This window comes from Typopeltis vanoorti, chromosome 13 (assembly GCF_054136105.1).
Source record: "Typopeltis vanoorti isolate ZY-2024b chromosome 13, IOZ_Tvanoo_1.0, whole genome shotgun sequence".
In the NCBI taxonomy this organism is placed as follows: domain Eukaryota; kingdom Metazoa; phylum Arthropoda; class Arachnida; order Uropygi; family Thelyphonidae; genus Typopeltis; species Typopeltis vanoorti.
Window position 1 is genome coordinate 115,733,694 of NC_143561.1, and position 16,858 is coordinate 115,750,551.

A 16,858-nucleotide genomic window follows, 5' to 3' on the forward strand; every position below is an offset into this window, starting at 1 on the left:
TCAAAACCATTGCCATTATTTTTCCTTTTTATCTCAACTTTCTGCAGAATATAATTCCCCTTTCAGTAATGAATAGCACCTCTTCTCCCTCATTGGCTGTCTTCTTTTACACCTTGTATATTATACTTGAAAAGAAATTACATCCTTTTCAATCTTACACTTCTTCTCAACTCTCACTTAACACTTCAGATCCCATTAAAATATTGCACTTTCCACAGGTTCATGCCCTCTCACCTATGTTGTTCACTCTCTCTCCACACACACACACACACACACACACATACCCTCAACACTCTCCCATGCATTCATACATACTATACTATTATTATTATTATCCAGACCTCCATGGAATCAAAAGACTCATCATGGGAGGTCATTTTTAGGGAACACAAAGTTTATCGTACCACTCCTTGAACCCACTGACCATTCCCACTCCAACCACTCTCTCATGCAATGCATTCCAAGGTTCAACCACCCTCCATGCAAAGAAACCACTCCTCACCCTCTTGCCCACAGCCTCTTTTCATAACTTCCAGGGTTGTCCCCCTTGTCATCGCTCCTTCCCGCCATTCCACCAAGTGAAAGAGCTCTTCAATATCTATCCTGTAACTGCCTCTCAACAATTCACGTCTCGATCATATCACCTCTCCTTCTTCTATCCGCCAAACTCTGCAGTCCACATTCCCTCAGTTGACTCTGTACAACTGACATTGTACAGTCCTGAAACCATCTTTGTTATCCACCTCTGTACCCTTTCCACAGTCAATTTATCCCCTTCAAATCCTGGGGAACCAAATTTGAGACAATAGTCTTAAGTGTGGTCTGATCAGGGTCTTATACAACATGATAACTCTTTTATCTCTGCAGGTCAGCATCCTTCTCAGTATTGCAGAAATCTTCTAGGTTACCTTCACTACCTTTGCAATATGCTCCTTGAATTTCAGTTTTCTATCATTCATCACCCCCGGATCTCTTCTCTCCCCTACCTCCTCCAGTACAGCTCCTCCAATCGAGTATGCATCCTCCCATTGATGGATCCCAATCCTCGAGACGTTACATTTTGCTGCATTGAACCGAAACCCCTATTCATTTGCCCATCTGTCTAGTTTATTCATATCCTCTTATAGGGCTGCCACATCAGCACTATTATTGATAACCCTTCCCAACTTCACATCATCTGCAAACAACTGAATGTCCCCTTGCAATCCATTGACAATATCATTGATATAAAGGTTGAACAATACAGGTCCCAGTACTGAGCACTGTGGGACCCCACTTGTAATTACCTTCTGCTTCCTTGATATTTCCCCATCGTACACAACTCTCTGATACCTATCAGTCAGCCAATCCTGAATCCATTTGACTAACCCAACATTTAAACTCATGTGTTGCAACTTAAATATCAGCTTATCATGTGGCACTCTGTCAAACGCCTTTGCAAAATCCAAAAAAATGGCAGTATACGCCTTTCCATCATCAACTACTCTTTTTACTTTATTATAAAAGGCAGTCATATTACTAAAGCAAGAGTGCCCCTTAAGAAATCCATGTTGATTCTCACAGATAACATTACCCTCATCTGCCCAATGCTGTATATAGTCCCTCACTAATTCTTCCAAGACCTTAACAACTACTGATGAGACACAAACAGGCCTATAATTAGGCACTTCCAGTCAGCTACTGCCCTTATGCAGCAGCACTATCTTACCTTCCTTCCATTCCATGGGTACCTTTCCCGCAGCCAGACTTTTATCGAAAAGCCAGGTCAACGGAGCTGTCAGTTCTTTAGCACATTCTCTCAAAACCCGTGGTGAAATACCATCCAGTCCAACAGCTTTACTGGTATCCAGAATACTCAGTATTTGGAACACACACTCTTCTCTTGCACCTCTAAACCCTGAACCTGCCCTATCCCTCTAGTATTAAAACCTCCTCCAGGATGAAATACTCCAATAAAGTGCTCATTGAACAACTCCACTATGTCCTTTGCATTAGTTGCTCTATTCCCATTTTTATCCCACAATGTCATTCTTCTACAATCGTTTTTCCGCCTACTAGCCACATAGCTAAAAAACTCCCTAAGACTTTCTTTGGATCTTAGTGCCAATCTCTTCTCATATTCCAGTTTTGCCTTCCTCATCATTCTGGTCACTCTCCTGGCCTGCTTCTTATATTCTTTGTGTATCTGTCCTCCACCCCTCTCCTTATATCTCTTATAAAATCTCTTGAGGACAATGAACTATCTTCAGAAAATTATGCTACTCACCATGTTTGATTTTTGTGCTGCGCATCTTGTTCTTGTTACCATTTTGTCTTCATTTGCCATAAGCTGCAGTTAAACAAATTGCAACCAAATGTAACAACAATCTTGACAAACATCATGCATTCACTCTCAACTATCACGAATGAACAAAATTTCACTATATGTATAAAATTTCACCAATATTACAGAAAAGAAACTTATCTTGGCTGGATCAGTTCTATCAATAATTTCCTCTGACTGATATAATCAGAAATCAGCATCCATAGAAGGTATCCATCATAGAACTTTAGGCATTCAGTCTTATGTTTTCCACTTAGTGTTTGTGCAAATTTGTGTGTTTTTGCAATTTTAATATTGCTTCCCTGATGGTTCAGTGACCAAGATGAAATATGGGAATGATTAAATGTGTTTAATTATGTGCTGTATTTTTTTCATTAAACCCTATAATGAATAGTAATGATAAAACCATGAAGTAAGAGGGTCAGTATCTGAATTTGAAATATCATTGTCTACAAAGAGCAACAAGCAAATGATATGACCTTTACTCTACAAATTCAAATCCAAGTTTTTATAATTCTTTTTAATTAAATCTCATGGAAGTACCTTTGAAAACAGTAGCTTGTCACTTGCTGTTAATTAAATCTCATGGAAGTACCTTTGAAAACAGTAGCTTGTCACTTGCTGTACTTATTACATTGCATCTTTTTTTTTTTTTTTGAAGCTTGTCTTCCAAACAAAAAAAATTCCTCTTTAATAATAGTAAGTCTAATAATAATATAATTGATGGTGCTGTAGGTAGGAAGTGGATGAGATTCAAGATTTGGGTGTGATGGTTGACAGTAGACTAAAGTTTAGAGGGAATATTGCAAGCGTTGCAAAGATTGCACATTGTAGTGCTGCTATGATAAGAAGTACAGTAACCTGTAGGGATAAAAAGGTGATTGTGTCACAATATAAAGCAATGGTTAAACCATACTTGGACCATTGTGCTCATATTTGATCACCTTGTTTTTCAATGTTATATGGAAATGTTGGAGAGAATCCAGAGGCGAGTGAAGAAGACCATATTGGAATCCTGGCTATGGAGAGAAATTGAAGAAATGTGGATTTTGCAGTTTGGTGGATAGGAAGAAAAGAGGTGTATGATAGAGACATTTAAGTTAGTGAGAGGATTTTATCAGATTAATCCAGAGGAGATTATAAAAAGACAAAGAGCAACAAGTTCTTCCCCTTTCACCCCCAGAAGGTGAAAGGGGAAGAACCATAATTCATTCCTGGAAGTTATGTATTAGCGTGTTGAAGAGAGGTGTGAGGGGTAGATTTTTTACAGTGAGAATTGTGAGTGAATGGAATTCATTACTGAGATATGTTGTTAATGCAGGAAATGTTAAGGATTTTAAGATTCACTATTCTAAATATGTTGTCAGTTGAATGAGCCTCATATGATGAATTTGCCAACTCCATGGAAGGTGTAATAACCTTCTGATAACTACCAGAAGGTGACCTGCTGATAATCATGCAGCCAATCTAATGTACTATTATCTAATCTTATGTATATATAGACTTTATTACTATCATCATCTATCCATTAAGTCAGTTGTGGTTGGTCCGAACCACAACTGACTTAATGGATAGATGATAGGTTAACGACAGGAATGGTGTCAAGCAAAACCATATGCTCCACCGGCAACATATGGTTTTGCTTGGTCTATATAGCAATTTCTGTTGGAGAGGGGATGTGATTCATTAGTCGGTGCCGTTTTATCCTGGTTGTCTCTAATTGCACTGTTTGTTGAAAAATATAATGACTCCTTTAATTATGCATAGCCGAAAATTGCCACATACCCCCTAACGACCTTTCCACACTTTGAGAAACACTGATCTAGTGGATAGGAGGAAAACGGGGGTGATATGATACAGACCTACAAATTAATAAGGGGTTTTTATAGGATCAATGTTGGAGAGGTTTTACAGAAAATGGTGGGAGATCAGAGGAGAACTAGAGGTCATCCTTGGAAGCTCTATAAGGAGGGTGTGAACAAGGGAGTAAGAAGCAGGGTTTTTTTGCATGCAGAGCTATAAATGATTGGAATTCCTTGCCTGAGATGTGATGTCTGCAGAAAATTTCAGTGTGTTTAAGGCGTGGTATGATGAGCTGTGTGTGTATGACAAAAGGACCTCCTAGATGAGTCTCTGACTCCATGAGGTCTTAGGGTAATAATAATAATGGCTACTCCTATTAGACTAATTTGCCTATGTATTTCCTTCTTGCTGCTCTTCATGTTTCTAGATATATAGCAACATTTAATTAATATTTTATTCTATCCACCTCTATCTCATGCCATACCTCTTCAAACCCATTGTCACAATTTCTTACTTATATCTCCACCTAACTTGGGCATAACTTTACTGCTATCATCAACTGTATTCCATTTCCCTAGCTTTCTTTCTTTCTATCTTAACGAAATTCATGTTTCGTTACCCTACCATGTTTATTCCTATCAGGATGTCTTCATCTAACTATGTCTCATAACAATTTTTGTGGTGAATGAACTTGATCCATGCAACAGTTTCATTCCCTTATTTCTGATAATTTCGCTTTGTCACACCTATTGCATTATTTTCTCCAGATGCTCTCCTTGCATCCCAAGCCATTCCTTTTTCTGCTCATACATTCACGTATACTTTGAGTTCTTCTCGCCAATGTATCATGTTTATTGTGATTATCCCACTTTTTTTTTCCTGGATTGCATACCTATTCTCTCATTCTCTTCTCTAGCAGTACTTGCTTCTCCATTCACAAGCGCTTCTTCAATCTCTTCTATCCCGGTCTGCTACTCTTCAACATCACCTGTTACTTTCTCAAATCTTCTAGAAAGTGATGCAGCAGAGTACTCTCCCTTGCCGACCATCTCTTATAGAGTTCTTAGAGAGTTTCACCTGTTCATAAACTGCACTCATTTCTACTTACATACTCTGCTAACATACTTTTCATGATCATATTGCGTCAATAAAATCATTTCTTCCTACTACCAACTCTTTGGCTCACTCACTCCTCACATCCAACACCTGAATTACTCTTCTCATTTTGCCTCCAAAAAACAAACCTTGTACACCTTCTCATTCACTATACCTCTAATAATTGAAGCTCCATACATTGACACTCTTGAATCTGTTCTAACTTCTTTCATATGGCTGTTTTTTCATTCCATTCTTCAACACTCTTCTGTGTATATCTGCAGTTCTCATCACACTCAACATATGCTTCATCTTTTGTCTCATCTTCACTTACCCTGCTTCAAGTCTTGAATCACAAGCAGAACGAAGGAAATCATAAGGATTTTTTCATATGTAGCAAGTAACAGGAAAAATTACTATGGAAGGGTAACTTTAATCACTGGTAGAAAGTGACAGAACAAGAATAAATAGATGAGTTACTTAGTGATCACTTTGCAAGTGTGAATCACCTAGGTGGAAATACTGCAGATGCTGATGTGATAGACTGATATGAGAATTGAGGTAAATGAAGTGGAGGTGCTCAGCATATTGAGGAATATCAGTGCGATACAGCAGTATGACTAGATGGCATATCAGTCTGTGTTTTTAAGAATGTGCAAGAGAAGTGGTATACCTCTCAAGCTATTTAATCTAAGTTGCAGCTCTGGCAAGGTTCCAAGTGAGTGGAAAGAGGTCAAAATAGTTCCGTTATATAAACGAAGCTCTATGACAGAAGTAGCATATTACAGACCAGTTATCTCAGGAGTAGTGGTGGTTAAGGTATTGAAAAACTGGTTGAAGATTGAGGTTGAAGATAAGGCTATGCTATGATACTCCTAGACTTGATGGAAGTTTTTTCACTTGGCTATGTTACCAATGATACATTTGGTTTAATCCTTTATCCAAGTGGAAGCAAACAAAGTTTGCACCTGAAGTATTTTCAGGACTGGAGCAACTCGTGGTAAAGGTGGAGTAAGTTCTGATCGCTTGCCTTAGTATCTCCCATAATGCAAAGCACATCTCCTTATGGACATGTATAATGCTATGTATTAAGGGAGGGCCACTACCCAGACTGGTTTCGAACTTATTGAGGTCTCATCATTGGGAACCAGACCCAGAGGTGGTGATACTAAGGTGGAAGTAATGCAGAAGTCTCAAACTTTGTTTGCGACTTCTGGCACAAACTTTGTTTGCTTACACTTGGATAAAGGACTAAACCAAATATATAATTGGTAATTACCAGACTTGGCAAAGGCATTTGACAGAATACTGCACAGAAAACTATTACAAACTATTAAGTTCAAAGAAAACTTACATTCAAGAATGGATACGAAGCTGGTGGATGGTCAGGTGGCTAACAGGAAGATACCAGTGTAGTATATGGTGGAGTAGGAGCCAGGAAAATGAGGGTGAGTAGTGGAGCTCCTCAGAGTTATGTATTATGGCCACTACTGTTTAACTTGTATATAAATGAAACAGGATGTGATTTAAGGAGGACATGTTCATTTCTTTGCCAGTGATGGGAAAAACTGGGGAGGGCAGTAGTTAATAAAGATTACATAGCAATCATGCATGACTACTTAAAGAAATCAACAGTGTGAACAATGAATAATATTTGTCAGCTAATTTGACAAATATATAATTAATGAGGCTAGGAATATGAGATGATGATGGTGGTGGTGGAGGATTTGAGAGTTGAAGTTCTGCGTGTTAAGATTCTATATCCTCATTTCTAATGACTTCATATCAGAACTCCAATTTTGTTGGAGTTCTGATATGTTTTTCTGTATTTTGCTCTGGCAGGTATATATAGCAATGAATCCAAAATTTCTCTGCATGATAGAATTCATTGATGTAACCTCCCAGATGAGTCTTTGACTCTATGAGGTCTTGGGGTAATAATAATAATAATAATATATCATGGGAAGACCCCGCAATTCTTTGCAGCATTGTCTTATTCTTCTTCTCTTCCCAGGACAAAATATGAGCTTGAGCAACTTGAAAAGCATGTGACAGAAGGATAGAAAATAAAAGTGAAGAGCAAGGAACTGGGAGTAAGGAGATGATACTTTATGGGAATGTGATAACATGTAGACTTAATAAGAATGGGAAGAAACTTGTTTCCCAGTTGCAGAGATCAAGGATATTAATTTAGCTGTTAGTTTGCAAAGAGAAGTGAAAGAGTTGATTGTTTTGGTGGGAAAGAAATGTTTGAAAGGAGAGAAATATGCAATGAGAGAAGATAGGGAAGAGTTACTTGAAGAAACAAAAGAGTGAGAAAGTAAAGATTTGGAGTTTCCTGCCTTGGCTTGATAGGACTGAATTGAGATGGGCCATGATTACTAGTGTCAGTGAGAAGATTTGCATGAAAATGTAGTTGATAGAGGTACGGGGTGAATTTGATGGACAAAAGGACTTATATACCAGACATTTGAATGATTGGGAGTGAGATATTAGGAGAAAGTATTGTTCAGTTGGACATGCAAAATCAGGGAAACTAGAAGTATTGGGATGGATGCACAAACTATGACTAGACACAAACATGTGTCTAGTCACCCTGGGACAAATGAGTGATAGCCTAAAATGTAAACTTCCATCTACAATTTCCCAGGTTTCAAATATGAATGGCATATTTGAAACCTGGCAATGGCATATTATTATTATTCAGGCCTCCATGGAGTCAAAAGACTCATTGCAGGAGTAGGAAACGCAGAGTCTATCAAGACTCGTTGCGAGAGGTTTCTTCTAGGAAACACAAAGCCCATCATACCACTCCTTAAACTCATTGACCGTTCTCGCTCTCACCACTATCAGGCAATGCATTCCATGGTTCAACCACCCTCTATGCAAAGAAACCACACCTCTCCCTCTTGCTCACAGTTTCCTTTTGTAACTTTTGGGGATGGCCCCTTGTCATCACTCCTTACTGCTGTTCAACCAAACGAAAGAACTCCCCCAATGTCAACCCTCTAATAACCTCTCAACAGTTTAACTTCTGTCGTAACTTCCAGATAATGTGCAAGAGTAACTGATACACATGTATATGCAACATCCCAAAGGGATGTTGCATATACATGTGTACCAGAAGTATCAGAAATAAAGGGTAGGAGTTAGTTATTGGTCAGCTCAACTTAGCCAAAATTATTGGCATCAGCAAGACCTGGCTGAAGATGATATAGTTACAGGAATAGAATGTAATGGGTATTGTATTTTCAGGGAGGATACAGAGAATAATAGGAGGAGGGATACTACTGATGACAGAATGGTTCTGGTAATGTGGGGTTTGCATATTGCAGTCTTATCATTACCGGAACCATTCTGAAAAACCATGTTGTGAGTCTCAGTTTTTAATGTTTTTGTGCAGATTCATGTTCCAGTCAGTGCCTGGAACTCCACACTTAACGTGTCAGCCGACAAGTGGCGGTTTTAACACATTATCCTTTGTAGCACCCTATGGTCATTTTCAGTGAGTGTGGTGGGTCATCCACTGTGGGTAGTACTTGCAGTTGACTCTCTGCGCTTCCATTCCAGTATGGTATCACTGAAAATATGAAAATATGATCTTTGAAAATAGGTCTGAAAAACAGGGTGTGTCTTATACACCGATATTCAGTTTTTTATTACTTTCATTTCTGGAAATTTTCTCTGTTCCGAGTTACACGATTTCTTTCTTGCTTCCTTGGGGTGTGTGAGAGCATTCCAGTTTCATAGAGTTCAGGGGATGCCCATGTACTGTCATAGACGATCACAGCTGTGTTCCTGTTCGTTTAAACTTTCCAATTGTTGTCGCGGTTGTTGTGATAAATGTCTGCCGTTAAATTTTCTCGAAATTTCATGGCAAATTATGGCTGAAAATCGTCGGCATTGCTACAATATTGCATACAAGCTACGTGTGATTGTGTATGCTAAAGAACATGGAAATAGGACTGTAGAGAGGCATTTCGGGCTACTCCAACTGAGAAAATGATAAGAACTTGACGGAATCAGGAAGAGGATCTAAAAAAAAGCAACTCACAATAAACATAATCTACAAAATGGAAATACAAAATGGCCAGAACTTGAGACAGAACTGAATACTTGGATTTTAGACCACAGAAAAGCGGGACTTTCAGTGTCTACAAATTGAATTTCATCGATTCGTCATTAATGCAAGGAAACGAGATTATTTTGAACTTGTGCAAATAGGAAACATGGACAAGGTTCCGCTGACTTTTGATGTACCCTCAAACAAAACTGTAGATTCCAAGGGCACAAAAAGTGTTATTGTTAAAACTTCTGGGCATGAAAAAAATCACTACATGGTTGTTTTATCCTGCTGTGCTGATGGGATAAAATTGCCGCCACTATTGATTTTTAAAATGAAGATGCTACCCAAAGAAAAAACTGCTTCAAGGAGTGTTTGTACATTTTCATGCAAAAGGCTGGATGGATGGAGGAGGAATAAAGTTATGGATAGATAAAATTTGATCTAGGCATCCTGTAGGACTGTTGAAGAAGCCTACCCTGTTAGTATGGGATCAGTTTTGTTCTCACAGAACAGAAGATGTTAAAAACTCAGTTAGCTGTAATTCCAAGAGGTCTAACTAGTCAGCTTCAACCTTTAAATGTCTGTATTAATAAACCATTTAAGGGATTTTGAAGGGGAAGTAGGATGCAGTCTTCAGATTTTGAGGTCACGCCATCAGGAAGAAGGAAGAGGCCTAGCATTTTGCAAGTTTGTGAGTGGGTCAAAGCTTCATGGGTTGCTGCAAAAACTGAGACAGTGGTTAAATCATTTAAGAAGTGTGGCATTAGTAATGCACTGGATGGTACAGAGGACAGTTCATTGTATGAGGACTCAGATTCTGGTTTCAAGTGTCTCTTCATTAGCTCTGGAGATGAATTTCTGGGTTTTGACGAAAAAGATTAAAAGATGGGACTCTTTCCTAGTTAGAAAGAGACCTACTTATTACTTTATATTTGAAATACTACTGTAAATTCATTATAATATTCAGTGATAAAGTTTTTTTCCTAAAAAAATGTGTACAAAAAAGGGGGTGCGTCTTATACGCCGGCAAATACGGTAATTTTGCCTCTTGATAAGGCTTTGATAAGACCACACTTGAATTACTGTGCACAGATTTGGTCTCCTGGGTTCCAAGGGGATAAAGAAGCTGTGGAAAGGGTGCAAAGAAGAGTTACAAAGATTATATCTGGATTATGGGATTTAGATTATGAGGACAGATTGTGAGTATGTAGATTACAGACTCTGGTTAACAGGAGAAAGAGGGGTGATATAATAGAGGTCTATAAACCTTTGAATGGGTGTTATAACATTTCAACTGATGAAATTTTTCATTATATGGAAGGTGGGGAGAGAACACAGGGGCATCCATGGAAGTTAAATTTATTTGCAGTCAGGAAAGGGGTAAGAGCTAGGTTTTTCTCCCAGAGAGCAGTCAGTGAGTGGAATAATTTGCCCTTATGGGTAGTAAGTGCATCTAGTGTGAATGAATTCAAGGGTAGGTATGATAGCTGGGTTGGGTAATTTACAGCCTCCCCCGATGAGTCCTTGACTCCCTGGAGGTCTCAGATAATAATAATAATAATCTTTTTATCATTATGTTTCAATCTCTTAATGACTTGAGCTACATTTTGAACTTAGGTGCTGCAGCGGCATAGGCAGCCTTATTGACCTCTTGAAATTACAATTTAATGCATATTCCCTTGCTGTACCATATTGTTTTCATTGGTATGCACTCTTCAAGATAAATGGGAATGTTCCAATAATTTTTACATAGAAATTATTTTCAAAATTTTGTTAGCCACGTTACAAAAGTTATAATTATTTACCGAAAGAGTGCTGTTATCTAAGTTATTAAGTGACAATAAGCAATACTGAATATTTATTTCAATTATAAAAAAATAGCTTATCAGAACAAATTATTAACAGCTGATTTTATCAAATCAGCTTATGTATTAATAATCATTCTGCTGTTATATGTTTTCAAATTTAAAATATCTTTATTCCTGAAAAGTACAGTATAATGCACTAGAAACTAGCAGAATAAAAATAATAATAATAAATAAAAAATTACTCCATAGTTTATGGTTATATGAGAATTATTGCAGTGGATAATACAAACCACAGCAGCTAGATTTCAATCAGCCATTAAATTGTTTTTGCTAATATATACCAGTGTAAGTCTAAATATGCACGCAATAAATTATTTATCTATAGGGACATATTCATTTCGAAAATTATTTCATTTTTTTTTATTAAATTCTTAAGTTTAATAATAATTGATTTTCTGAATAGGTACCTCAGGTTGCAACACCTACAGAATTACGGAGCCCACCTCCAATTATGGAAACAAAAACACCTTATGAGAAAGCTTGGCTGGTTAGAAAATGGTACAACTTTGATTTGAAGTATCCTTAAATAGTGATTTGTGAATTAAAATTATAACTGCAAATCAAAGAGAGGTATAATCAGTTATTAATGATTTATCATTAATATTTAAATTTCATATTTGAAAAATGTTCTGTTATTTAATTTTTTCTCTCCATTCCCAAATAGGTAATCAAGTATATAAAACTAATATTGTAACAAATTTTGCATACTGTACTTAGTTTACTATTAGTTAACTATGATATAAATATAGCATGATGTACGAAAAATATTTTGGTGCATCTGGTGCACAGCAGGTAACTAAATAAAAACGTTTGATACTATGCTGCTAGTGGTAGAAACATTGAATGATTATTATTATTAGACATCTCCAGGGTGTCCAAAGACTCAAGGGAGTGCACCTGCTCTATAACTCTGACTCCACCAACTTAATCTGCCAACTGACTGCAACCACACCAACGCCATCTACCGCTGACCACTACCACTAGTATTTCCACAGACAATCACAAACATCCATGCCCATGGAGGGATTAGAACCCACAGCCTCTTGGCTGGAGAGCAGATATGCCAACCACTCGGCCAGCCAGTCTGGCACATGATTACTTTGCCACCTGACAGATTTAGACATATCTTAGTAGTGCTGTGGATATTAGTTTTTTTGTAATAGTGTTTGGTGTGCCTCATGCCAAAACACTTACCATATAATTTTGCCACTATAGAGTGGCAGAATTGTAAGGAGAGTGTTTTAACCTTAAACAACTTTTGGGGTCTTAAGAAAATCCAAACTAACCATCCAAGACTGCTGCTGAACATCTCCTCTATCCCATCCCTCCAGAGTTTTCTTCTCATCTCTTCAAAAATCCAAACAACCAAATCTGCTCCTAATAGATCTCGTACGTTACCATATATAAGGGAACTATCACTTACTTGTTTCTGTTTATCAGTATCTTTCTTATCATCAAAGCAATTTCAGCCTTTATCAGCGCTATACAGTTTGTCCCAGAACACTTGCTATCACCAGTTGCCCCAGGATTCCTTTATCTTCTCTACTTTCTGCTTATATAGTACTTTACCTTCTCTCCTTTTTTCTATTCTAAAGGGAAACTTTGCATATAGATACATTATACTCTCACTCACAGCTACATCAATCTTGCCTACTTATTCAGCTTTAGATCTGGAAAAGGCAGATAAGTTGGCAAGAGAAGGTCTTTTCAAAACACTACAGTTATATGGTGTAAAAGGATAATTACAGAGAGCAGTATCTCCAAATTTAAATTGCAAGTCACCATATAGAAATAAGATGTACAGAAAAATGGTTTGTTGTAAAATCAGGTCAGAGATAAAGTATATGCCATCTCTACTGTTTTAATCATCATGGAACATACTATGAAGAAATGACATTATACCTGATTGCAAACTGGAGGTATTTAAATTGAGCTCTTTACTAAGAGCTCAGTTTAATATCTTCTAATATCAAACAGCTTTCTTCAGTCCACTGCTGGATGAATGCCTCTCCATGCTGCTTCCATTTATATGGAAGTTAAATAATATTCTTAAATAAATCCACTGCTGATCTTCGGAACTTAAACTGCCGTAGTAAATTTGGTATTTTTGAAAATCAGCAATAAAAAGAAAACTGAAAATAGGCAGGAACATTTATTATTGGCTCCATGCAGTCCAAGAACTTATCACAGGTCACTACAGGAAGGCCTTATTTTACTATTATTATTATTATTATTATTACATAACACCTCCAGGGAGTCCAAAGACTCATCGAGGGAGGACACCTATTCTACAACTCTTCGTCTCCACCAACCCAACTACCTTCATTATCTACACCAACGCCATCTACTGCCGAGCACCACCACCACTAGTATTTTCACAGACAATCACAAACATCTATGCCCATGACAGGTTTCAAACCCAAGCCTTTTGGGTGGAGAACAGATGTGCTAACCACTCGGCCTGGTTGGCTGAGTGGTTGCATATCTGTTTATGTTTAATGAACATTTCAAAATAAACTTTTCTTTTATATTCTATGACATTGTGGATAGAGATTATAAAAAAGTTTGTTGATGTTTTAATCCACCGTAAACCACATTGTAAACATTGTAAGGGATGCTGAAAAGTGAAAGTTTTATTAATACTTGTATTTAAACAATAAATAAAAAGTGTCATCTAAATAAAGAGTCAATTTGACATCTTCCTCAGATAAAAAAAAAAAGCAAAAAATCATCATTGAGATAAAAATAAAATTGATTCATTACATTGAATCAGGTGACTACCTTTTTAATAAAGCGTTAAAGTTTAATGCCTTCTACAGTTTCAACAGTAGTAACCAATGCAAATATGATAGTGTTCACGAGCAGGAATTTCTAATGCAAAAGTATCAAGAACATTGTAATCAAGGAGTGAAGTAATGAAAAAAATGAAAAAATTATTAATGCTATGATATGATGATATGAATCAAAACAACATTCCTGTTATTCAGTTTAATCCTTTATCCAAGTGTAAGCAAACAAAGTTTGCACCTGAAAGTATCTTCAGGACTGGGATAAGGTGGTACAACACCGGTAACTTGTTGCAAAGGTGGAGCAAGCTAACATCACCCCTATCTCTGAAGATACTTTCAGGTGCAAACTTTTTTGCTTACACTTGGATAAAGGATTAAACTAAATTTATTATAGTCTAACCAAGTGAAAAATAAACTTTCAACATCTTTCTCTAAATCCAGAGTAATTTAATAAAAAGGTGGCACACCGTTTGGCAACTCTTATAGGTAAAAATGACCTTGCTAATGCTTCTGCCTGCTATCTCCACTCGGGCCTGGCTCCCATTGAAGAAACCTCAATAAAGGTCGAAACTAGTCTGGGTAGTGGCCCTTCCCTTAATGCATAACATTATACATATCTCAAGGAGATGTGTTTTGCATTATGGGAGATACCGAGATAGGAGTGAGGTAACTTGCTCCACCTTTGCAACGAGTTTCCCGGTGTTGTACCACCTTACCCCAGTGCTGAGGATACTTTCATGTGAAAACTTTGTTTGCTCACACTTGGATAAAGGATTAAACTAAATTTATTATAGTCTAACCAAGTGAAAAATAAACTTTCAATTCATGTTATTCATCATAAAATATTAATATCAGAATCACTTACATTTAATATTTTATATTTTGTAAAATTTTTGGCATAGTTTCATAGCCATTGTCAATAGTTATAGGAAAATTCTAAAAAGAACAATAATTTAATTGAATGCATGTGATATTACGTGTATTATAGGTTGCAGGAGAATAGCTCCATCTGCATTAATAGTTATTCAAAATAAATCACAACTAGTTAATTTAGTTAATTATTTTTAAATATAAGCAAAATTTAATTACAATTAAGGAACACATGGATGGTGAGTATTAGTTAATATAACTTGCCAAAATTAGGAAAGTTTTAGGCAATCACTTTTACTCAGACTCAGGTTGTGAATATATGCCTTTGCAGCTTTCTTTCTATAGTCTCTCCACAAGAAAGTAACTTTTGTGTAACATTTTGGGTAGTTGTTATTATTCAGGCCTTCAATGAGTCAAAAAACTCATGATGGGAGGTCCTTCCTAGGAAACACAAAGTCTATCATACCACTCCTTGAACTCATTGATCCTTCTTGCTGTCACCACTCTATCAGGCAATGCATTCCACGATTCAACAACCCTATATGCAAAGAAACCACTCCTCACCCGTTGCTCACAGCTTCCTTTCGTAACTTACAGGGATGGCCCCCTTGTCATCACTCCTTCCCACTGTTCCACCAAGGGAAAGAACTCTCCAGTGTCGACCCTGTAACTACCTCTCAACAGTTTAAAAGTCTCAATCATATCGCCTCTCCTTTTTCTATCTACCAAACTCTGCAGCCCAAATTCCTCAGCCGATCCTCGTAACTAACATTGTACAGTCCTGAAACCATCTTTGTTATCTACATATGTACCCTTTCCATAGTTAATTTATCCCCTTCAAATCCTGGGGAACAAATTCGAGAACAATATGATGGTACATCCTTCTGAAAACCAATATAATGGGTTTTCAGAAAGATGAAGAGATGTTGGAAAGGATCCAAAGGTGACTGACTAAGGTAGTTTCTGACCTCTGGAATGTCGAGTATGAGGAAAGATTGAGAAGATGTAATTTGCAGTCTGGTGGACAGGAGGAAGAGGGGAGATATGATAGAGATCTATAAATTGGTAAGGGGTTGTTATAGGATCAATGGTGGAGAAGTTCTACAGAGAATAGTGGGAGATCAGGGGAGAACCAGAGGTCATCCCTGGAAACTGTATAAAGAGGGTGTGAGTAGGGGAGTGAGAGGCAGTTTTTTTTTGTGCAGAGTTGTGAATGATTGGAATGCCTTACCTGAGAGTGTGCTGTCTGCAAGGAGTTTGAGTGTGTTTAAGACACAGTATCATGAGCTGTGTGTGTGTGATAAAAGGACCTCCCAGATGAGTTTTTGACTCCATGAGGTCTTGGGGTAATTATAATAATAGCCTAAGTGTGGTCTGATCAGGATCTTATACACTGGAACAGTAACTCTTATGTCTGCAGGTCACTGTCCTTCTCAGTATTGCAGCAATCTTCTGAGTTACTTTCACCACCTTTGCAATATGCTCCTTGAATTTTCTATCAGTCATCACCCCCAGATCTCTTCTCTCCCCTACTTCCTCCAGTATAGCTCCTCCAATTGAGTATGCATCCTCCCATCGATGGATCTCAAACTTCAAGACTTTACATTTTGCTGCATTAAACTGATACCCCCATTCATTTGCCCATCTGTCTAATTTATTCAAATCCTCTTCCAGGCTTCACGATTACTAATAACCCTTCTCAGCTTCACATCATCTGAAAACAACTGAATATTCCTTGCAATCCATTGACAATGTCATTGATATAAAGATTAAACAATACAGGTCCCAGTACTGAACCCTGTGGGACCCCACTTGTAACCTTCTGCTGCCTTGATATTGCCACAACATACACAACTCTCTGATACCTATCAGACTGCCAATCCTGAATCCAGTTCACTAACCTGACATCTAAACACATATTCTGCAACTTAAATATCAGCTTATCATGTGGCACCCTGTCAAATGCCTTTGCAAAATCCAAAGAAATGGCAGTATATGCCTTTCACCTCATCATCTGCTCTTGTCACTTTATTATAAAAGGCAA

The 16,858-nt window shown here is 37.5% G+C and overlaps 1 protein-coding gene across 1 annotated transcript in view; it reads left to right on the plus strand.

Moving 5' to 3' along the window:
* Positions 1-16,858, plus strand: part of LOC150100485 (sodium/hydrogen exchanger 9-like) — a 481,199-nt gene that overhangs the window by 377,530 nt on the left and 86,811 nt on the right. The window contains exon 15 of the mRNA XM_090402508.1: positions 11,559-11,671. Within this exon, the coding sequence (XP_090258634.1) occupies positions 11,559-11,671 (113 nt within the window). The remainder of the gene's footprint in view (positions 1-11,558; positions 11,672-16,858) is intronic.